At 48.9% G+C, this 23745-nt stretch overlaps 1 protein-coding gene across 4 annotated transcripts in view; it reads right to left on the bottom strand.

Annotated features, from left to right (window-relative positions):
- Nucleotides 1-10865, bottom strand: part of PRSS56 (serine protease 56) — a 28139-nt gene extending 17274 nt beyond the window's left edge. For 3 of the 4 annotated variants that reach the window (XR_014168252.1, XM_081910930.1, XM_081910931.1), the window contains exons 1-5: nt 9888-10865; nt 5195-5356; nt 4036-4236; nt 2828-2881; nt 1232-1421 (exon numbers count right to left, since the gene is read on the bottom strand). Coding sequence is in view for 3 of the 4 variants with exons in the window: in XM_081910930.1 (XP_081767056.1) it covers nt 1232-1421; nt 2828-2881; nt 4036-4236; nt 5195-5356; nt 9888-9981 (701 nt within the window). In the remaining variant the exon portion in view is untranslated. The remainder of the gene's footprint in view (nt 1-1231; nt 1422-2827; nt 2882-4035; nt 4237-5194; nt 5357-9887) is intronic. The other variant, XM_081910929.1, reaches the window with a different exon arrangement.
- Between the last annotated feature and the right edge of the window lie 12880 nt (nt 10866-23745).

Raw genomic sequence — 23745 nt, 5'->3', positions numbered from 1 at the left:
GTGCCAGCCATGCCCCCCTTCTCCCCTGGTTTTTGGTTGCTGCCCCACCACACAAAAGCAAGCAGCGAGTCTTCCATGCCCACTCAGTGTGCTCAATGGATGTCGGCCAGACCCAATTTTCACTTTAACTGGAACCAACTGGTTTTCCCGACGCCAGGGGGCAGCAAAGACTGGAGGAAGCTGGACTTTGCTCACTAAGAACATTAAAATAACCCCGCTGGATGAGGTCAAAGTCCTGTCTAGCCCAGCATCCTGTTTTCATGGCGGCCAACCAGATGACTACTGGAGGCTTGCAAGCAGATTCTCAGTAGGACAGCCCTCTGCCCTCATGTGATACATAGCAACTGCTATTCAGAGGTCAGACAATGCTGGACTACAGCTACCAGTGGAACGATTGGCAAGGAATGACTGGAATCCAACAGCATCTGAAGGGCCACAGGCTCACCATCCGTGGTTTAGGTCAGGGGTGGGTAACCCTTTCCAGACAGAGGGCCACATTTCCTTCTGGACAACCTTAATGGGGCCACGGTGGGCGGGGACAGAGACAAATGTGGGTGGAGCAATTCATGCAAATTTTCCCTTTTGATCCTAAACCTCCACTGCCATGTGGGATATCTTTGGGAGAAGAAAAGGCTGAGGAGTAAGCCCTACACAAATCCGGAGTAGAGACCCTAAGACAGTTGGGTGGGCGCCTTGTATGCTTCCTTCCAGCAACTCCTGCAGCAAAACTGGTGCCAAAGGTATCGCTCTGCTTTCCTTTGGAGGGGGGTCTTGTCGTCTGGGCAGCCCAAGACCTTCCTACACACTGCCCAGGCTTGCACACATTTTGGTGCTGCTAATGCAGCGGTTTTAACTCCACCCCTGGAGGCACACGCCATTGTTTCTTGAGATAGGCTAGTTTCTACACATGCTCACACACTCCTCCCTAATCTCCATTCAAGCAATCAAGAGGCATTACCTGCCAGGCCAATGCACTCAATGATAGCATGAAGTCTAGCTGGTGAGGGTGTGGCCTTGGGAGAGCCCTGAGGGTCAGAAGTAGAGGCCTGGTGGGGCACATTTTCGGCACCAGGACCTGAGATTCCTCACACTGGTCCCAGTGCCACAGCAGTCTTTTTAAAAAAACTGCACACTGTTTCATGAATTTCACTGAGTAGCAGTACAATTTTGAAATGAAGACATGCATGTGTGAATGCAAGACACGGAGACTTTTCCCAGAGCGCAGCCTTACCCTGTGAAGCAGTGGGCTGCCGTGAGGACCCAAGCATCCCCCACTAGCACCCCACCGCACATCAGCTCTCCGTTAAGCCGAACAGACACCAGCCAAGGCCACGCGCCAGGCCAGGCTTTGCTGCCTCCCACGATCTTTGCCTTTGCCATCGTTGCGTTGGGAGGTGGCACCCCACGGTGCCCACAGAGCCCTGGAATTGAAACAAAAAGGAGAAATTAGGGGGCATTGTGGGGCGGCTGTCAGGACTCATGATCATAGTCCAATAGCTGGACCTGGAAGATTCACAACCAAGTCTCAGTTCTGCCATGATGAACTCGTTTGGGGGCAAACTGCCGTCTCTCTAGAACCCCAACTCTGAAATGGGAAAAGGAAGCCAGGTTCTAAGATTTCACAGAAGCACTGAAAAAGTACAGAATGGGTAGCTGGGCACCAATTCCGACTACAGTGGTACCTTGGGTTAAGAACTTAATTCGTTCTGGAGGTCTGTTCTTAACCTGAAGCACCACTTTAGCTAATGGGGCCTCCTGCTGCCACTGCGCCACCGCTGCACGATTTCTGTTCTCATCCTGAAGCAAAGTTCTTAACCTGAGGTAATATTTCTGGGTTAGCGGAGTCTGTAACCTGAAGCATATGTAACCCGAGGTACCACTGTACCTGGTAATCTCTACGTTCAAATTATTATTATTTTTTTATAAAAAAGAAAGCTAATATGGGACCTGGAACTGTGCATCTGATAAAAATCTCAGAAGCCATTGCACTGCAGATAAGATTTTCTGCATACTGCCCTACACGGCTCTCCCTGCATACTCACGATCTAGAAAATGCTGAATAAACTGGGGAACACAGCATCAGTTGCATGCTACAAAATTGTGCAACTCCATTCGCATTGTGCAATGCATACCAATTGCAGTTTTCTGCTTTGCTTTCCCCTAGCATAATGTATCTCTGTATGCTACATACAGAAACATATGCATTTTTATGCACACTTTACCCTGGCATGTGCATTTCTGGACACATTGCCTGCCTGTACATATCGGACTGCCAAATCTGAAGAAGGGTGAATTTTGAAGGACTGCGTATCAGTTCATGTACTGTTTAGGAAAGCGTGGATTTGGCACGTTCACCTTTGAATGCGAAGTGGATGAAATCCCCTTGCCAAATCAACAACCCTAAAAGTATGACTTGGTTGGATCCCACTCCTGACTGCCAGGACCCAGAGCACAGCAGTGGCTGCTTTGGGAGGGGGAAGCAGTGGTCTGTGTGCTCATGTAGCTGTCAAGCTTCATCCCAATTAACAAGGCGAGTGTTTTGTCCCCGGAGAGCAGTGCTCGGCCCAGTGGCCCTGTCAGCGCCCAACGCTGACCTTTCCCCTTGCAGGAAGCACTGGAAAACAGATGGTGGTGCATGGGGCCCCTGGAGCCCTGTGGCGCTGAGGCTGTCAAAGGGAATTGAGAAACAGTGATGCACGTGAAGGAGCATCCGCCTGGGAGAGGATTAGCTGGGCCAGAGCCTCCAGGGATGACTTTCGAGCCCTGCTCCCTCCCACTTCTGGGAAGGTGGTATTTTCTGTGACTGCGCCAGTGGTGGCAACCTCACCTGGATCGGACTGGTCTGCTACTGTGTTCAAATAGTCCATGTCGCTTTCCAGCCCTGCAAGGGGGGACGAGGGAGAGGGGATTAGACAGGCCATCATAACAATATAATATGTTGGGCGGCTTCCAACGTAATATAAAAATACAGCGAAACATCAGACATTAAAAACTTCCTGACACAGAGCTGCCTTCAGATGTCTATATAAGAACATCAGAAAAGGTTGCTGGAACAGGCCAATGGCCCATCAAAGTCCAGCATCTTCTTCTTGCAGTGGCCAACTGGATGCCCAGAAGCAGGATTCAGCATGAGAACACCTTCCCCTCCTGTGGTTTCCATTGACTGGTGCTCAGAAGCATTGCTTCCTCTGACTGCAGAGGGAGAGCATAGTCATTATGGCAGTAGCCATCCATAACCCTCTCCTCCATGAAATGGCCTAATCCTCTTTTCATGTCCTCTGGTTTGGTGGTTTGGCCATTGATCCATAGCAAGGATCTTGGCTCAGGGATGGCTGGGCAGGGAGGGGGCAAAGGACACATCACAGCAAAAGAAGACACAGATTGGCATATGAATCACATCTGCCAATCACACGTACAGATGAAAGTTTCAAAACAATTCCTGCAACTTGCATAGAAATGCACCTGATCTTGTTGCAGTGGGACCAAGAGACCCACGTGCGGCGAGGTGCTCACTGTGGATGTCAAGGCCCCTATACTGTAGGTCTCCTTTAAACCAAATTCAGGCCTTCAAACAGAGGCCTGTTCTCCAGCAGCCCTTCAAGTAGGGGGCTGGTTCTCTTGGAAGCCGGAGACTCAAATGACAATTAGGAAACCCCACTGGGAAACCAAGGGGTTCTCTTCCACCAGGGCTCTAAAGAGCGCAATAGGTTGTGCAGAGCACGCCAGACTTCCCCCAACCTGGTGCCCCTAAATGCTTGGGACTACAATTCCCATCGGTCCCGGCCGGCACGGATGGGAGTTGTAGTCCAAAACCTCTGGAGGGCATCCATTGCTGGCTGGGGCTGGTTGGGGTTGTGGTCCAAAGCATTGGGAGGGCAGGAGAGTGGGGGAGGTTGCACTGGGTGGTGGGCCCTGATCCACCATCACCAGCCACAGTGAAGCCTCTATCACACAGTGCTAGGTGCAGAGCAAGGCCAGAGAAGCGTAAGAAGCACCCCCCTCCCCGCCTTGGCCTCCCACCGGCATGTCACTCACGGCATTCCTGCAGGCGGAGCTGGCAATGGCTGACCATGAGGCGTATGCAGCTGTCGGGGGACATTTCCTGGCCTGAGCAGAGGCGTCGGTATGGAGCACACGCTTTGCTGAGGGCCCAGTTCTGGGCAGGCTGCTCTGGGATGGCCTGGGCTTGCAGGACGGCTTCACAGCTGGGCAGGGAGCCCAGGGGCAACTCCGAGGCTGCGGAGAGAGGAAGACCTAGAAGCCCACTCCCAAGGTCCTTTGGATGCTCTGAGCGAACCAAAATCTCCTCTCCCACCCCACGCGTCTTATTGGATGTCGAACAGCACCAACCAATGATCAAAAGGTGGCTTGGAGGCTTGCTTTTTCATTTGAAATATCTGCCGCTTCTCTATTTGTTTGTTTGTTTGTTTGTATGTTTGTTTGTTTATTGCATTCATGCATTCACCTTATTCTTCCAAGGGTATCAAAGTGGCATGTAAATGGTCCTCCTCCTCCGCATTTCACCCTCACAATAACCCTGTGAGGTAGTTTAGGCTGGGAGATGGTGACTGACTCCAAGATCAGTGAGTTTCGTGGCTGTGTGGGTTCCCTGCTCCTGAAAAGCAAGTGTGGGAATTTGAACCCGGGTCTCCCAGGTCATATTCCAATGCTTGCTTTTCAGGAGCAGGGAACCTTTTTCCACATGCGGGCCACATTCCCACTCTGGGCAGCCTAAGGAGAGGGCATGGCTTAGGGAGCATTCCAAGGGCCAGATACAGAGTCCTGGAGAGTCACATTGGCCCCCGAGGCCTGAGTTTCCCTATCCCTCCGTTGCTTCCTCCCCTTTCTGGTGCTCATGCCCCTGCACAGCTTTTGGAAACAACAAGGCTCTCTGGATGAAGGGTCAGGATGCGCTGAGAGATCTCAGGCTGATTTTCAGTAGATGGGGCTAAGGCCTGCCTAGCCCAGCAGCCGAGTTAGGTGGCTGAAATTAAGGAAGCTGGCCAAGGCAGGAACGGACTTTTGTGCAACAGGCTCAGAGCATGCTCAGAGGCACCCTGGTTTTCCTCCTGCTATTCTGCCTATAATTCTTTTGCACCCGGCTCTGTGGTTCATAGATGTTGGGGTTCTAGTAATAGTCATGTGGGGACCCATCAATGCCCCCCCAAGAAGCTGGAACAGGAGAAACACTTACGAACACATTCCCTGGTCCGATTGCCACAGTTCCCAAAGAGGCAGAGCACGCACTCCTCACATTCCTGCAGGCGTCGCGCATGCTCCAACAGCGCCCCTTCCAGGGACAGCAGGGCACTCTTCATGGCAGCTTCCAGCACCAGTGTCCCACGGTTGGACAGAGCTGCAAAAGGGCAAGACATAGAGAGGCTATTAATGAATGTTAGAACGATGTCGGATAGAAATTAAGTGATTTCCAGCTGTAATGTTTTAAGAGAATATGGAAAAAAGGTTTAGAAGCAGGTTAAAACTTATTGATAAGGATTTGCTGAACTAACAATCTGAATTGGAATACAAAAAAGGGAGGTATGAGGAGTTCTGGGAAATAAGTTAATGGAAAATAAGTTATGGAAACTTTGTGTGTTTTTAATTATTTTTATTTTTGCATTTTTGTTATTTTTTATTTTTATTGTATTAATATTGAAAACTTTAATAAATATCTTTTTTTAAAAAAGACATAGAGAGGCTAATGTTAAGCAGGGGAAAGGGGGTGTTTTTTGGCGAGGGGGAGGGATCAGCAGTGGAAGCGGGTGCTTACTCCTTCCCCTGCCAGCCGCTTCTCCCCTGCAAATGCCCACCACAGCCATTTCAGGGACTGGGAGGCAGCCCGCTGCAGAGAAAAAACATCTTATGGAGTGCATTTATAGAAGAGAAGGAATAAGTGTGGATGAAGCTCCCCTACTCCAGCCTGCTCATCACCCACTGCAAATGCACCCTCTCGCTCATAGGAACCGGCAGGCTCTTGTTTAGGGAACACCTTTTTTGTGGCAAGGTTGCCAACTTCTCTGCCAGGGTTTGCAGCTGTGTCTTTACAAGCAGCTTGATGAGCAGGGATGAGTGACAGAGATGAGTAGGGGGCACTTGGCGGGGAGTGGAGGAGACCCACACTTTTACCACCTGCGAACATCAAGCTGCAGCTTAAAGGCACGGCCACAGAGTCGGTGGGGAAACTGGCAGCCCTACTTTGTGGAACTGGTAAGATTGGAATTCAAAAAAGTACTCAGAGTCTTTCCAGATCGTGGAGGGTCCAAACGGAAAAAAAGAACGTGCAGGTGTTATGAACAGGTTGGGGCCTGCTGTCTCTGCCTCCACAACTTCTGCACAACTTCTGAAAAAGCTGGTGTAAGTACAATAGTCCACAAAGTAGTCTCTATCTGTGCAATTGAGGTCTCTGTTTTACTAACCTGTGCACATGCAAGCTATTTCAGAAGCTGCAAAGCAGGGGAGCAAATCAGGCACAATCCCACTCTACACAGGCTCATGTGTGTAGTCCTTTTGTCACCATTAAAAACACTCTGGCTGTTATCATTGAGAACATAAGAAGAACCTTGCTGGGACAGGCCAATGGCCCACCTAGGCCAGCATCCTGTTCTCAAAGTGGCCAGCCAGATGCCTGTGGGAATCCCTCAAGCAGGATTAGAGCGCAAGAGCAACTCTCCCCTCCTGAGGTTTCCAGCAACTGGGATTCAGAAGCATTGCTGCCTCCGATTGTGGAGGCAGCTCTATGAATTTGTCTAATCCTCTTCTGAAGCCATATATGTTGGTGGCCATCACTGCCTCTTGTGGGAGTGAGTTCCATAGTTTAACTATGTGGTAAACTGTAAATATTTTAATTATTTAATGGGATTTATATACCGCTTAATCATCCCTAAGTGGTTTATATAAAATATTTAAAGTTTTGTTAAAAAAAAATACTGGGTGTTCAGCATAAGTTATTTAGAATGTATCAAAACGTAAGCAAAATCAGCAGTTATTAGAAATATATGTATGCATAATCAAATGAAATTACGTGTCTGGGAAGGCTTCCCTAAACACTAAAAACACTACCATGAAGGTGCCTACCTAATATCAATGGGCAGGGAGTTCCACTGTGAAGGACCGATTCCTTGCAAGTGCAAAACAAACATCGATGTGGCACTGGCAAAAGTATATATGGATGTTGCATAGGAGTAAGAATTGTCAACGGTTTAAAAAAACAGAGCAAACTGGCCCTGGCAATACCTTGGAGCGAAAACGACAGGCGTTGGGAAAGTGGCAGTTAGGGCAGTCAGTTGTTGGATGGGCATACAGTACCAATGGCTCCAGCCAACTTCCCCGTTTGGCCTGGCTGCATTCAATTTTTCTTATTCCCCCCCACCCCCAAGTTGGCTTGATCTCTGTTACCAAGGCGAAGGATTTCCCAGAAGTGTTTGGCTGAGGGCATCTGGTATCAAATAATCCCAGCGCCCTCTGCCAAACTGTGTCTGCATTCACTTTGCAATGACGATTGGAGAGCTGAGAGCAGGGTGCATGCCAGCATACATACATGGAACAGATAAAGATGGAGAAAGTCAAACTAGAACTGAAGGCACCAGGTGGCTGGGCCATAGTTCGGGGGGGTGAGCACCTGTTCTCCATGTTGAAGGTCCCATGTTCAATCCCTAGCAGCTGGGGGGGGGGGGAGTCTTGTATGAAACCAGGGAGAGCCGCTGCCAGTCAGTGCAAGAAATACTGAGCTAAATGGGTCATTGGTCTGACTCAGTAGAAGGCAGCTTTCCATGCTCTAGAAGTGTGTAGGCACATGGATCTACCATGCATAGAAGAAGACTGAAAACATGGAGAAAGACAGAGACATAGGAAGATGCCATATAAAGTCAGGACATTAGTCCAGCTCTGTACTGACTGGCAGCAGCTGTTTCGGACAGACGTCTCTCTCCCTGCCCAACTGGAGATGCCAGGGATTGAGCAATGCCCTGCTGCTGATCTTTCTCCAACGGGAGAGAGGCCATAAGTGCAGACAGGATAGGAGCACATGAAGCTGCCTCATTCGGAGTCAAACCAATGGTTCCACCTAGCACAACATTGTCCCCACTGACTGTCTGCAACTCTCCAGGACTTCGGGCAAGGGCATTCCCCAGAATCGTACAGTTGGAAGGGACCCCGAGGGTCATCTGGTCCAACCCCCTGCAATGCAGGAATCTCAGCCAAAGCATCCCTGACAGTTGGCCATCCAACCTCTGCTTCAAAACACCCAAGAAAGGAGAATCCACCACTTTCCGAGAGAGTCTGTCCCAATGTAAACAGCTCTTACTGTCAGAAAGTTTTCCCCAATGTTTAGTCAGGTTTCTTATAACTTGAAGCCATGGGTTCGAGTCCTACCTTGTGGAGCAGGAGAAAACAAGCTTGCTCCCTCCTCCATGTGAAACCCCTTAAGGTATTTGAATATTGCTGTCATATCTCCTCTCAGTCTCCTCTTTCCCAGGTTACCTGACGATGCTGGGACTGAACCCGGGACCTTCTGCGTGCAAACAAGGCTACAGTATGCCAGAAGTGTCCGTTCTCCTTTCGCTCCCTGCTTTTACTAGCCTGGTATCAAGCCAGAGAGCTAGTGGCTTAAAGACCCAGTGTTGGGGCAGGGAGTCCCAGGTTCAAATCCCCCCTCGGTCTGCCAGGGACTCCCTAAGGCAGCCTTGGCCAACCCATTATGCATTCAAGCCCAGCCTTCCTCTCCCCATTTGCGAACACGGGGTGGGTGGGAGAGAAATACTGCTAGTCTGCTTTACAAGACTGTCATCTGGATTATGGAAACAGCCAACCTGAAGCACTCTATAGCAGTCTATGAAATACGGCCACAGCTCAGTGGTAGATCCACCTGTTTGGCATGCAGAAGGACCCGGGTTAAAAGAACCCGGAAGAGGAAGTTACAGTACTGGCCTTATTGCATCTCTGTATCGAGAATGAACAGCACCTGTTGATTTTTTACCTGCAGTAAAAGGTAAAGGTAAAGGGACCCCTGACTGTTAGGTCCAGTCGTGACTGACTCTGGGGTTGCTTTATTGGCCAAGGGAGCCGGTGTACAGCTTCCGGGTCATGTGGCTGGCATGACTAAGTACCAGAGCAGCGCAAGGAAACACCGTTTACCTTCCCCCTGGAGCGGTACCTATTTATCTACTTGCACTTTGATGTGCTTTTGAACTGCTAGGTTGGCAGGAGCAGGGACCAAACAACGGGAGCTCACCCTGTCACAGGGATTCGAACTGCCGACCTTCTGATCGGCAAGTCCTAGGCTCTGTGGTTTAACCCACAGCGCCACCCGCGTCCCTTTTACCTGCAGTACCTCTATTAAAAAAAACCCCAGAGAAGTCATTGGGGATGTGGGGTAACAACAGTGTCCAGTTCAACAGCAAAGCAGCTGCTCCGCATGCAGAAGGCCCCAGGTTCAAATCTCTAAAACAACCAGTTAAAAGAGCCTGGAGTTGGAAAACGGGCTGTGCCTGAGCCCTATGGTGTCTACAGGAAGAAGGGAAACAATCTGCCCTGCACTGAATCACATCACTGGCCCACCTGGCTCTGTGTTGCTTCCACTGACCGGCAGCAGCTCTCCAGGGTTTTTAGATGGGGGCGAGGTCACCCCAAAAACCTATTTGGGGACTACAGCAGCCAAAGCTGCTACCCTTGAGCTGCAGCCCTTCCCTTCAGTAAACCTGCTCCTGAAACCTCTGCCGCGCTAACCACTGCACGACACTGCCTGCCCAAGCAGGGCGTGTCATAAAAACGAGGGGCTCATTGAGCCATTAAAATAAAGCTACATATTGACATGGCTATATCGCTATTTAGAAATAAAAAATGATGACTAAATCCAGGTCGCCCCTCTCCCAGGCGGACGCTGCTCTTACCTCGCAAGGCGCCGGGGGGCATCGGGCAGAGCTCCTTGCCCAGGGGGGCGGCCAGGGCCCGATCCACCAGCAGCAGCAGCACCAGGGGACCCATCGCCTCCGGGGCGGCGTGGGGTGCGGAGGAGGGAAGAGAAGGAGGAGAGGGAGAAGGAGCCTCCCTTTCCCCTCGGGGCGAGCGGAGCGGCTGCCGCCGAGGCCGCCCTTGCGCGCCTATATGCGGTGCCCTCGGGGGTGGGGGGACCCGCACAGACGACGCTCATGGTTTTTTTTGTGGGGGGGGGAGCACACCGAAAGAATAAATGATAATAAATAAATAAACGCGAGAGCATTCATTCATTAGGGCCGGCAGCGGTGCCAGGCGAGGGTCCTGCCATTGGGGCGGTGAGAAGGGGAGGCGCACGAGGGCCAGCGCGGCGGCTTCATTAGGGGAGCCCGGCCGGGCCCTGGTTCAGCCCCGCTGCGCGCCGCCGAGGAGGAGGAGGAGGAGGCGGCCGCGCTGAATAGGCCCTTTGTGAGCCCGGGCGGGGGCCGGCGGCCATCAAAAGGCTCCCCGCTTAATGATCAGAGGCGGCCCGCCTCGCTTGATCATGCTCGCGCTTTTGTCCTCGGCCGCCGAGCGCCGTGGCCTCGGCTGAGGGGAGAGGAGAGGCCGGGCCGGGCCTCCCCTCGCTCGCTCCCCTCAGCAAAGGCGAGGCCTGGGAGATAAACGAAGCAAGGCCTTGTTCCCTCACACGAACACACACGCGTGTCAAGTGCCTAGCGTGAACCTGCACACAGATACACGCGCAGGCCTCCCTGAGCGGGCCGTGGCGCTTTCGCCGCCGCCGTTACGCGACGACGGGCGGCCGCCTCAAAGGCAAGGCCCGGGGCTGAGGCGCGAAGGCCGCCGCTTGTGTGGCTCTGTGTTAGGGCACGTGCCTCTATTTATTTATCGCGCTTATGCGCCGCCTTTAGCTTCAAAGGAGAGTCTTTTCACCCGTTTCTCCCTCCTCACACGACAACCCTGTGAGGTCGGTTCGACAAAGAGGCGTGACTGGGCCAATGGCAGTACTGTAGTGTATACACAAAGTACCAAATGTGGTGACAGTAATAATAATGCAACAAAACAACAACACCATAAACTGGCTTATAAGTATAAAACCAAATTTACTAGAATAATAGCTAGAATAGAGATAAGACTTGTAACCATTCAAGCAACAAGCATACTAAGGTGCCATGTGCAAAACAAAGCCTGGAGATACTGTAAACATGGAGTGGATAAATGTACCACTGTTTCTTAACAAGTTACATGTGCAATCAACGTTATACAGACTGGATAAATGAACCGTTCAACTAGTAGTGTAAGTCCAATCACGGAACAACAATGGCACGGGTAGCACACTGGAGAATATGAAAATGTTTTTCAAAGATTGAACTAGATGAGATGTTATTCAATGGGTCTTGAGTTGGAAACACAAAGCCGTATGCATGGACCGGTTCTCCAGATATATTACAGGTTTCGCTACACGCTTCATCAGTCCGAAAAGCCAGTCATACAAAATGGTTTGCTCAGGATAAAGAAAGTATTCACAGGCACAGCCAAAGGCAGGACTTGGGTCCTCTTGCTCGACATGGCGCCGAGAGAGAGAGAGAGAGAGAGAGAGAGAGAGAGAGAGCCGACCTTGGGCGATCCTGAATGGATATTGTCACTTACGGATCTTCTCCAAAAAAGAAGAATTCGGGAACTGTAATTCCCCCCTCTCAGGGTTATCGTTTGTAGAACCCTCAACAAACTACGGTTCCTGGGATGCTTCTGGAGAAGCCATGCGCTTCAAATGTGCATTGGGCATTCTCTAAGTTTGCAGTGTGGATCTGCTCTTGGAATAAAGCAACATGGCTTGATCTGGAGGGCCGTTTCAAAGATTTTGGTACGCGCACTCGGAGCTCAAAATGAGGCAATGAGTCCCACTTTTCACGGTGGGAAGGGGAGGTGCACGAGGGCCAGCGCGGCTGCCACCATTACGTGTCAGGGCAGCAAGCTCAGAGTCAGGCCCAAGTTGAGGAGAGAGGGAGTGTGAACGGGGATTGTTTGCGCCTTTGTATCTTGGTGTATTGTTCATACTATACATTCAAAGCATATTTAATGCACACTTGCACAGATTTCACCCCCCAAAAAGAAACTTGGGAATTGTAGTTTTCCCCTCACAGGAGGTACCATTTCTAGCGCCCTTAACATCAACTACAGTTCCTCAGAGTCTCTGGGAGAAGTTACGCGCTTTGAACGCACATTGAATATACTTTTTAAAATATATATATTTATTAACAGTTTAAAGACTATAAAAGAAAGAAAAAGAATTCAACAAAACAATACAATACAATACAAAAACAAAAACACTACATTACACTAACACTAAAACATTGAATTAACAACACAAAACAAACACAATTTAAAACACATCCATTAATTTCAGTATCTTATCTTTCATTCACTTGTTTCCACGACCTCCTCACACCTCCCTTTTTGTATTCCACTTCAATTAACTGTTTCAGCAATTCCTTTCCATTCTCCTCTGTTTTCTGTTCTGTAGTTTGTGTTAACTTATTCTAACCTTATTTTTTCCCTTTAATACATTAAAAATCTATTTGTACTTAATTCCTTATAACATTTCTGCTATAGCCATATAGCTTCATTCCAACATTTTTCTAACATTCATTAATTTTACAGTATTTCTGTAAATAATCTTTAGATTTTTTCCAGTCTTCTTCCACCGACTCTTCTCCCTGGTCTCGGATTCTGCCAGTCATTTCCGCCAGTTCCACACATTGAATATACTTTTTAGTGTACAGTATGGATCTTCCCTTAGAATAAAGCTACATGGTTTCACCTGGAGTGCCATTTCATATATTTATATACATGCACATGGTACTCAGAATGAAGCATTATGCTCCCCATTCCTATTTCTTTTCAAGATCTAAATCAACCTGCTTGCCCTCCAGGTGTTTCGGACTACAACTCCCGTCAGTTCCGTCTGGTGCAGATGGGAATTGCAGTCAAAAACATCTGGAGGGTACCAGGTTGGAAAAGACTGAGCTAAAGCAAGCACTTCTTTTGGTTTGAGGATCCTGGTCTAATTTGAAGTGAAATCACCCTGCTTTCGAATCCTCCTCGTAAACATCTCTGAGCATCTTTCAGGGATTTTTGTTGCTTTGAAGCATGCAGTTGGACACAAAATGTGCACTGGAAAACAATTTTGTTCAGTTGGAAAGATGATAATGCACAGTTGGAAGAATGGGAGGCAGGGAAAAACTAGACACGTTAGGCTTTTGTGTTTATTAAGCACTTAAATCTCAGGCAGCATCAGGGACAGTATACATGTAAATGTTATTAGGATAGAATGTGTTCCGTTTCCATATGTAAACTGCCAAAACCTTTTTTAAGCACCTTCTTTTGGGTCAGAACCTCCTCTACTTCCCCTTCCCCTTTGGGCAGGAAACGGTGCATCCTTGGACCAGGTTCAATCTCCAGTGGCAACTCCAGGTCAGGTTGAGAGAGATCCTGGGGAACCTCAGCCAGTCAGTATAGACAGTCCTGAGCTAGGTGGACCAAAGATCTGCCTCTGTATTCTATATACTGTAATAGATAAGACCTGCTCACTTGAAACCACTGCTGATACAGGATGTGAACAAAGAGCAAAGCACACCTTGTGTCCCTTTGACCTTTTTTAGCGTGCATCTTCCCCACATTTCTCTTGCAGCATCTAGTAAAAGAAACGAGCATTGGGATGCCATAGGCTTCAGCATTTCCTTATCCTTCCTCTGTTGTGTTGACCAGTGTATGCAGGACAAGGGGAAATACCAGTTGTGGCGAGGTCACAAGATTGCTCATTTCTTTTATTAGGCATTAGCAAGATGACACATGAGGCCAAGACGTCAAAAAGCAACGGTCATGAGTTCCAGGTAAGTCACCTTTGTATCTCCATGGAACTCAGTGAGATTAACAGGTTAGTTCTAAGTGATGCCATCATCTCCAGTAATTCCAGCTAAGGTTCCAGCACAAAGCAAAGTAGCTGCTGCGTTGTGGGATATCTTCAGGAGAAGAAAAGGCTGAGGAGTAAGCCCTATACAAATCCAGAGTACAGTCCCTAAGACGGTGAAATGGTGCTAGTGCATGCCTCCTTCTGGCAACTCCTGCAGCCGAGCTAGTGCCAAATGCCTTGCTCTGCTTTCCTTTGGACCACATCAGTGAAGCTGAGAGGGTTTTTTTGTTATCTGGGCAGCCCAGGACATTCATACCCACGGTTGTGCCCGGAGAGGTCACCTTAGCACTGCTAACATAACAAAAACAACATGGGGAGGCAGCAGTTACGAGTTACTGCTCACTGCAGCCACAGCAGGCGCTGTGATTCCCCACAGGTTTGATTTTACCTCCGGAGGCATACTCCATTGTCTCTCGAGACAGATGGATGCTAGCAAGATATCAGAAAAAATAACAACACATTAGCTCAGTGGTAGGGCATCCCACATAAACTCTTAAGCATCCCCAGGTAGAACTAGGAGAGTCTCCCTGCCTGAAACCCTGGAGAGCTGCTGCCAGCCATTGTAGACAATACATTTGCAGCCCAAACATTGATGAACAGCAAAATCTTCATAATCCATCAAATGCCTTGGAAAGAGGTGGTTTTTTACACGGTGCCTAAAACAGTGTTAATGATAGAGTTAGAAAGGCCTCACTGTGGACAGCTTTTCACAGACATGGAGCCACAGCTGAAAAGGCAACCTCCTCAAAGCTCTTGCTTCGATAGTTCTCCACTGCAGGTTGTTGTTGTTTTATTAAATTTATATACTGCCCTTCCTCTGAAGATCACAGGGCTGATCACAACACAAAAGTGAAAACACAAAATACAAAAGCTTTGAAGTGCTAGCATCTACTTTACACCGATACACCCACCCAAGAAAAATAACAGGATCTGAATTTGTTTTCCCTTTCATATTGTTTAGTTACATAAAGGTGTAAGGAATGCTGAGGGGAAAAATATTAACATCAACATGTCTGCAGTCAGAAAACCCTTGCAGCAAAAGGTTGCTTCCTGAAACAAACAGCTGAGGGTCTCATGATAGCATCTTAAAAGCGAACAGATTTATTGTGGTATAAACATATGCATCTGACAACGTGGACTTGAGTCCATGCAAGTTTATGTCATTTAAGAAATTCCTTAGTCTTAGGACTTCCGGGTCAGCGCCAATGATTAATGGCAGATTCCCTGGGTGATGTAGATGTCTATATCGTGGTACCTCAGGTTAAGAATTTACGGTAATTCATTCTGGTCCGTTCTTAACCTGAAACTGTTCTTAACCTGAGGTACCACTTCAGTTAATGGGGCCTCCCGCTGCTGCTGCGCCGCTGTCGTGTGATATCTGTTCTCATCCTGAAGCAAAGTTCTTAACCCAAGGTACTACTTCTGGGTTAGTGGAGTCTGTAACCTGAAGCGTCTGTAACCTGTGGTACCACTGTAGAAGGGTGGGGAACCCTCAGGCCCAGGGGCCTAATCTGGCCTATCAGACACCCTCATTTAGTCCACCAGGATGTTTCAGGCAAGACACACCCACCTCCTGACATCATATACTATGTCAGGTGCTAGGCAAATAAAGGCGGTGGTGCCTGGAAATTCCCATTCCCACATTGTTCCACTAGTGCCTGACGAACAGCTAGCTGCCGGGCACTTGGGAACCGCTGCACAAAGCATCTTGCAAGCCCTGTGCACAGGACTGCCAAAGTCCCTTGCCCTGCATTTGCCAAGCCCCGGTAGCCGGCTGTTTAGGAAGTGCAGTTCAAAGGACTTTGACAGGTGGCTGTCAAGCTTGGCCCATGGAGAAGGGGCAGATAAGGAGCTGGCTTGCTAGACAAAAAGGGTTCTCTGCCCCCCGGAATGCAGCTTACTGTGCAAACAGTGCTCCACCCATTTTTGGTGCTACACACCCACCCACCCCCCGAAAATTGCTTGTGAAAGAATGCTGCCCTTGAAATGCCAAGGGAAGTGGTGTACCTACATTTTGTTGGCCCTGAAGCTTTAGCTGTTATGGGGGCTCCTTTGCAACCAGCAATGAGTTCCAGCTAACCACTGTTATCTTCTTCAATGGGATTATTCCATGACAGATCACATTTAATAATAACAACTATTACTACTACTACTACATTGCAGGTTTGATTAAAATTGCTGTACTGGATTATCTCACATGTCAAAGTCACTGGTGTGAATAAAAATTCCCTGTGTCTTATAGTTTTTGAGTTATGCTGGGGGGATGAAAATTAGGGAAATATTATATACATGCTCACTGGAAGGACAGATTGTGAAGCTGAGGCTCCAGTACTTTGGCCACCTCATGAGAAGAGAAGACTCCCTGGAAAAGACCCTGATGTTGGGAAAGATGGAGGGCACAAGGAGAAGGGGGCGACAGAGAACGAGATGGTTGGATAGTGTTTTCGAGGTTACCAGCATGAGTTTGACCAAACTGCGGGAGGCAGTGGAGGACAGAGGTGCCTGGCGTTCTCTGGTCCATGGGGTCATGAAGAATCGGACACGACTAAACAACTAAACAAATTATATACATGCATGATGCATCTTAGAATGATGAAATTGGGTCTGCTAGACCCACAATTGTGGATTAAAGTTGCTTCTGGGGCCCCTCTGGAATTATGGACCCTGTTTCCTAGTAGATCCACTCCTGGCCAAGGGGGACCACTCCCCAGTTGTTGCCCAGAGGCAGGAGGAAGAGTGTGTGTGAATGGCCAGCTCCAGAGAATGGCAAGGCTGGCTGTTTCCCAGGACCTGCCACCCAAACGGTGCTACCATCTCCACTTGGCACAGAGTATTGAGGATCAGATGCAACCAAGGAGAATTCTCCGCTTGCATATCCTGCCTCTGTCAGGTTGGGTGGGTGGGGGAGAGAAGTACTGAGGCCCTGGAGGGAGGCCCCGAATCCAACAGCCAGCCCTGTGTGTATGTGATTTGGGGGACACACAATGGCCAAGCGGCCTCAGCCTGCCGGCCCTTTCATCTTCCCCTTTGCCCCCATGCTAGTGCCAGCCATTTTGGCCCCCTTGCCCACTGCAATTACGTTCCTTTGATCTGCCAGAGAAGTGGCTATTGTCAAGAACACTCCGTGCGACAATTAAGGACTCTGCGATACAATGGCATTGTCTGCAGCGGGTGGAGAGTGCGTGCGGAAAAGGGACCGCGGTCCACAGCAACACCCCCTTTCCTGCTCCCCCCCCCGCCACATCCCCCCCCCCGCTTCATGAAAGGAGGAGCAAGGCAAGCCATTTTTATTTTTAAAGTACACAGAGTGGTCTTTGATGAGTGCGCTATATTAATGCCCCAAATTTTGAAGGAAACTAAAAATGTATATATTTATACGTGATATATTTAACGGTAGTGTGTGATAATGTGCGGATATTGTGTTAAGCTCTGATTGCAGGGTTCATTTTATTCTTGGAAGCTGCCTCTCTCCTCCCTGAGGAAGGATAAATTACAAGGGTAAATTGAACCAGCTCATGCAATACACATGTTTGAGGTGGCTCTTAGATAAGCAATGTTACTCCACTGTGGGGATCTTTCACTGCTTATTTTTTATGAACAGAATTTGTTATTTGCATGGCTCTTTGGGGAGGGGGCTATTTTATTCTGTGTTCTTATTATAATCCTAAGCTGCCTTGGAGGATTTTTGATTCAGAAAGGCGCCGTGGTTTTCAACACGTTTAATGATCATGTCAAGGCTTCCAACAATAAATTGGGGGTAGGGGTGCCAACTTGAATAAAATATTGGGGGGGCAGGTAAGTCCTGCCCTGCATAATCAATCACGACGCAGTGCACACACGCCATCCGAATGGCAATGCCCATCAACTGGGGGGGCAGTCCTCTCAAATATTTTATTGGGGGAGGCTGAAGCCCCCATGGCCCCTAGGAGTTGGCTCCTATGATTGTTGGAACTGCAGTTTGGCCAAATATACAGAGTACTACTTGAAATCACCAGTCCTCCCCTGCCCCATCTACAATGAGAAGGAATGGCTGTTAAATCTTTGTAAATCTTTGTAAATTCATAATAGGGATGGAGAACCCGATGCTGTTGGACTCCAGCTCACATTAGCCCCAGGGACAATGGTCAAGGATGAAGGGATGATGGGAGATGTAGTGCAACAAACTTTGGAGAGCCATAGATCCCCCAACCCTGGTTTACAATGTCACTATGTCTACTTGCCAATGTAGTGCCCTCCAGACATTTTGGATTACAATTCCCACCAGTCCTTGAAGGCTGATGGAAAATGTAGTCCAAAACAGCTGGAGGGCCCCAGGTTGGCAAAGTTTGGTCTCCTGTCCAGGTTATCCATATCTCTATCTAAAGCAGGAGGAGAAATGTGTATGGCCAGCACTGTGTCACAAGGCATAGTCAGTCCAATGAGGCCTATACTCTGCTGCTGCTTTTGGTTGTTGGCATCTTCTGTCTCGAGAGACAATGGAGTACGCCTCTGGGGGTAAAATCAAACTGGTGGGGAATCACAGCGCCTGATCATTTCTGTAGGGTTGCTATGCTTTAAAAAACATGCAAGCTGCTTAGAGACTCTTTATATAAAGTAAAGGTACCCCTGCCCGTACGGGCCAGTCGAGACCGACTCTAGGGTTGCGTGCTCATCTCGCTTAAGAGGCCAGGAGCCAGCGCCGTCCGAAGACACTTCCAAGTCACGTGGCCAGCGTGACAAAGCTGCAGCTGGCGAGCCAGCTCCAGCGCCGCACACGGAAACACTGTTACCTTCCCGCTAGAAAGCGGTACCTATTTATCTACTTGCACTTAGGAGTGCTTTCGAACTGCTAGGTGGGCAGGAGCTGGGACCGAACAACGGGAGCTCACCCCGCTGCGGGGATTCAAACCACCGACCTTACGATCAGCAAGTCCTAGGCACTGAGGTTTTACCCACAGCGCCACCCGCGTCCCACAACTCTTTATATAGGAAGTGGCTAAATAATAATAATGCACCTTTGGTCCTCCCAACACACTTGGCTTCAAAAGGTGGGCAAAGTTGTTAGTTGGCTCTCCAAAAACAAGCAACAGGAAAGGTGTGAGAAATAGTTCTCCCTGTCCACAGCAGTTGCCCCAAGCCTTGTTCGCTTGCCCAGTAGTGATAGTTCACACTAAGCATCCTTAAAACACAACAACAACTCGGGCCTTATCCCCCTTGCCGACATGCCCGCCCCAGGCATCCTAATGCTCCTGTTTGTTTCCTTAATTGGCAAGTTTCTCAGCAGCATTGCCCTTCCTCATGTGGATGAGATCATTCTACCAGCGCAGATCCCATCCTTCTTCTGTTGCACCGGCCGCCCCACTCCCCTCCCCTCGGGGCCCTGGCGGGGCTCCTGCCCCTAGTTCAAGGGGGAAGGTGGGCACTCTGCGGCCCCAGCTGCATGCTGCGCAGCCGGGTCTGAGTCATCGCTCTTTGTCTGGTAATTGGTGTGAGCAGCAGAGCCTGGCAATTGGAGGCCGGCCCTGGGAACAGCAGCCCGGAGATGGACAATAGCGAGGGAGACAATGGCGGCAAGTTCTGAGAAACAGCAGCCCCACAAACAATAGGCCCTGGGAGGCAGCCAAAGTCTCTTGGGCTTCAAAGCGGAGAAGGAGGTGGGGGCAGGCAGCAACTGAGGCACAAGGTGGCTGAACATCTATCTAATCTGCCAGGGACCACAGACCCCCAAAAGCCACACCACCCAAGCCACTTTGGGGAGAAGAAGGCTCTGCTGCCACCTGTAGGCCACCTGGGAAGCCTTCCTCTCTTGCCATTAATGCCACACCACGGCACAGATTTCACTGTGGCTGGTTCGTAAGGGTGTATGTGATGTTAGGGGAGGGCTAGTACCTCTGGTGGGGGACACATTGTGCTCCTTCTGGGGGAGTTTGTCCACCCTTGGTCCCCACAACGGCCACATCCCAGGAACGGCTTTGTCTGGCTAAACCAGGTGAGGGTGGCTGATGGGTCTCAAACCCTTGGTGAGTTAGGAATGTCTCCTGCATGCAAAGACAGGCTCTGGAGGATTGAGTGGATGAGACCAAGAGTGGGTCCAATGGTCAATAGGGCAATTTCTGCATGTGCTGTAGAGAGAAATGAGTGTCATGTGTGAGTGCAGGAGCCAGGCCCTGTGACCAATAGGACTCTGCAAGACTGGGGCCTTCCTAAGTTTGTTCTGAAGAGGCAAGGCGTGGCTGCACAGGTGAGGCCGATTGGTAACTCACAGCACCTGGGGGCAAGAGCTGGGAAGGGATATAAGGTCAGCATTTTCCCTTCAGCTCTTTGCCACAGCAACACGTTTCCTGCCTTGCTGTGTTGGACTTTGTGATCTTTGGACCCCTGACTTCGTGACTCCTTGCTTCTTGATCCTCAGACCCCTGACTTTGTGACTCCTTGCTTCTTGATCCTCAGACCCCTGACTTCGTGACTCCTTGCTTCCTGACCCTCGGACCCTCGGCTTCTTGACTCCCGGTTCTCTGACCCTCAGACTTTTGGCTTTCTGACTCCTGGCTTCTGGACTCCTGTTCCTGCTCCCACCCCGCCATCTTGCCCCTGGTCCCAACGTCCTCAGCCGGGACTTCAATTGCCCATGAACCGGGCTATGGCAATGAGGGGCAGATGGGGTTTGTGCACATGGGAAAGTAGCCCATCTAGGAGAAGGAAACTGATCCTAAAGCTCTGCTGCCTTGTGGGATAACTTCAGAAGAAAATGTTCAGGAGTAACTCTATACAAACCCCGAGTGGAGTCCCTAAGGCAGTTGGATGGAATCTTGTACACCTCCTCCAGCCAAGCTGGTGCCAAACATCTTGCTCTTCTTTCTTTTGGACCACATCAGGAAGTCCAAGAGAGGAACTTGGGACTGGAGAGACTAATTAAGAGGTCCCTGCCTGGGACAAGCTAGCAAAATTTGGGACAAAACTAGCAAAATTCCTTTGGGGAGTGTTCACACGCCCCTTGGGGGTAAAATTGGAAATTGAGAATATTGTTTTTATGTTAATTTTATGTTCTTTCTTAATTATTGGTGACTTCACTGTATTTTGGTTACTTTGATACATTCCATTCTACGACTTAACTGCCCAAGGTACACTGCCCTCTCCATGCTTTTGAAGATAGCTGTGTTGACACACAGAAATTAGATCAGTGGGAATTTTCCCATCACTTTTCTCTGCATGTCCCGAGAAGCCTGTCAGGTTGCTGGGAAAGGAGCAGTTTTAAAAACAGACAGCCTCTAATCAATGTCAGGAAATTTCCAAAGATGCAATAAATACATGGATGATACTACTGCAGCAAAAAAAAAAAAAAGGGGGGGGGGAGAAACTTCACATTCTATTTTAGCCTGTCTCTGGTATTAGGGGAAAACAATGAGAGAGAGAGCAATTTTCATTGTGACTTGCTTTGTGAGCTTTCCATGTTCCTCAGGGCTGGTCACAACTTAAACTTCAGTGCTGAACAAGATAGACCTTGGTTTGATCCCCAGGATAATTATTGGTCTCCTGTTTGCAGAGGCTACCAGTTGAATTGTAGCAGTGAATAATCTGAACCAGGGGTAGGCAACCAATCGCCTTCTCAATCTGGCCCGCAGACAGTCTGAGAATTAGCGTGTTTTTACATGAGTAGACGGGGTGAGCTCCCGTTGCTCGGTCCCTGCTCCTGCCAATCTAGCAGTTCGAAAGCACATCAAAGTGCAAGTAGATAAATAGGTACCGCTCTGGCGGGAAGGTAAATGGTGTTTCCGTGCGCTGCTCTGGTTCGCCAGAAGCGGCTTAGTCATGCTGGCCACATGACCCGGAAGCTGTACGCTAGCACCCTCTGCCAATAAAGCGAGATGAGCGCTGCAACCCCAGAGTCGGCCACGACTGGACCTAATGGTCAGGGGTCCCTTTACCCTTTACCTTTACATGAGTAGAATGTGTACTTTTATTTAAAATGCATCTCTGTGTTATTTGTGGGACATAGGAATTTGTTCATTCCCCCCCCCCCCAAAAAAAATAGTCCAGCCTCAGACATGGTCTGAGGAACGGTGGACCAGACCATGGCTGAAAAAGGTTGCTGACCCCTGATCTGAACGATCTGGGAGCCTTTATGTGCAACGTGAGGCGATTCCAGGTCTTTCCTCGAGGTGGAGCCCTGTCCCTGCCATATACCAGTCACGGAACTGGAGTGGATATTGCCCTGTGCCTTGTTGCTGTTTCCTAGCTCCCACTGTAGTTTTGAGCCTTTGGTTTTGGGTTGGGTGGGAGCTCCTAGATACCTAACTGGGGAGAGGAACCGTGGAAAGTGTCCCTTGGGTCTGGGAACTGTGGATCGCCCAGGTCTCCTCACGGTATTCATGAACCTTAGGCCCTCAGCCGCCCAGGGCTGGCTGCATATATTTTTGAAGTCTTTGTTTTTGTCAGACGGTACGAAATCAACTAACTATTCAGATCCTAGAAGGCCTGTTTTCCTTTATACTGAAAACAAGGACGTAGGTCCTTGTTCTCCATGCTAGGAGAAAAAATTGGGCTCCTTTGCTGAAGACAAAGGGCTGTGGACACACCCTGCCTTTAAAACACATTCAAAGCAAATTCCCCCCGCCCCACCTCAAAAAATTGTGGGCACTGTACAGTGGTATCTCGGGTTAAGTACTTAATTCATTCTGGAGATCTGTACTTAACCTGAAACTGTTCTTAACCTGAAGCACCACTTTAGCTAATGGGGCCTTCTGCTGCTGCCCCACCACCGGAGCACAATTTCTGTTCTCATCCTGAAGCAAAGTTCTTAACCTGAAGCACTATTTTTGGGTTAGCGGAGTGTGTAACCTGAAGCGTATGTAACCTGAAGCGTATGTAACCCGAGGTACCACTGTAGATTGTTAAGGCCACTGGGAATTGTATCTCTACAGTGCCCAGAATTCTTTGAGGGAAAGGATGTGCTTCAATTGTGCTTTAAAGATGTAGTGCGTAAGCAGAAACTTGACAGAGGTCTTGTCCACACTTTTGCTTGTTCCGTGCCTAGACAGCATGGATCCGAGGAGTTTTGCCTTTGCTTCACCGCTTCCGCAGGAAAACCTGCTCTTTAACATTAAAATGGAAGGAGACCCTAAGACCTAAACCGAGGAGTCTCTAACCTAAACCGAGATGGAAGGAGGTCAAATGTTTGTAAGTTTGTCTGTTTTATGTTGATATGTGTTATTTCGATTTTCTCTTTTTGTTTCTTTTTTTTCTTGCTTGCTTTTCTATTTCTATCTTTTAAATGTTTGTGCGTTTTTTGCTTTTCGATGTAGTTTTCAAGAACTCAATAAAAAGAATTTAAATAAAATAAAATAAAATAAAATGGAAAAAGCAACCATCCATGGGGGTGGGGAAACAACTGCTGTTTGTTCTGATTCAGTGCTAAAGATTGGGTTTTTCCAGCGGTTGGGGCAAACAAGAGGTGTAGATAAGCCCAGATTGTTGCTCATGTTCCATTCATTTCTATGGTGTGTACACAGGAAACCTCTCAGTTAATTGTATTTCCTAGGAAGATCCCTAGCTTTGTCACAATCGGCACTGTACACTTTTGCAATGCCTTTTAAACTCACTTCCAGTTCTTGATCTGGAAATCACAAGGCTCCTTGGCACCTAGCCATTCTAAGAAAAGCATCACATTAAAAGGCTGTCCAACTAGTTAAACCAATTAAGCAGGTGATGTCATTGGGGCTGAATGGGTTGGCCAAGTTAACCACTGCTTTGCCACACAGCCCTTTCAGAGCAGGACTCACAGAAGCAGGAAGGGCGTGGAAACTAATGGACCTCTGACGAATGCAGGGAGTTAGACCAGAAGATGTGAACACTTGCATGTTTAA

This window comes from Podarcis melisellensis, assembly GCF_964234715.1.
Source record: "Podarcis melisellensis genome assembly, chromosome: 5".
In the NCBI taxonomy this organism is placed as follows: Eukaryota; Metazoa; Chordata; class Lepidosauria; order Squamata; family Lacertidae; genus Podarcis; species Podarcis melisellensis.
This window is presented reverse-complemented; position numbering and strand designations above follow the sequence as displayed.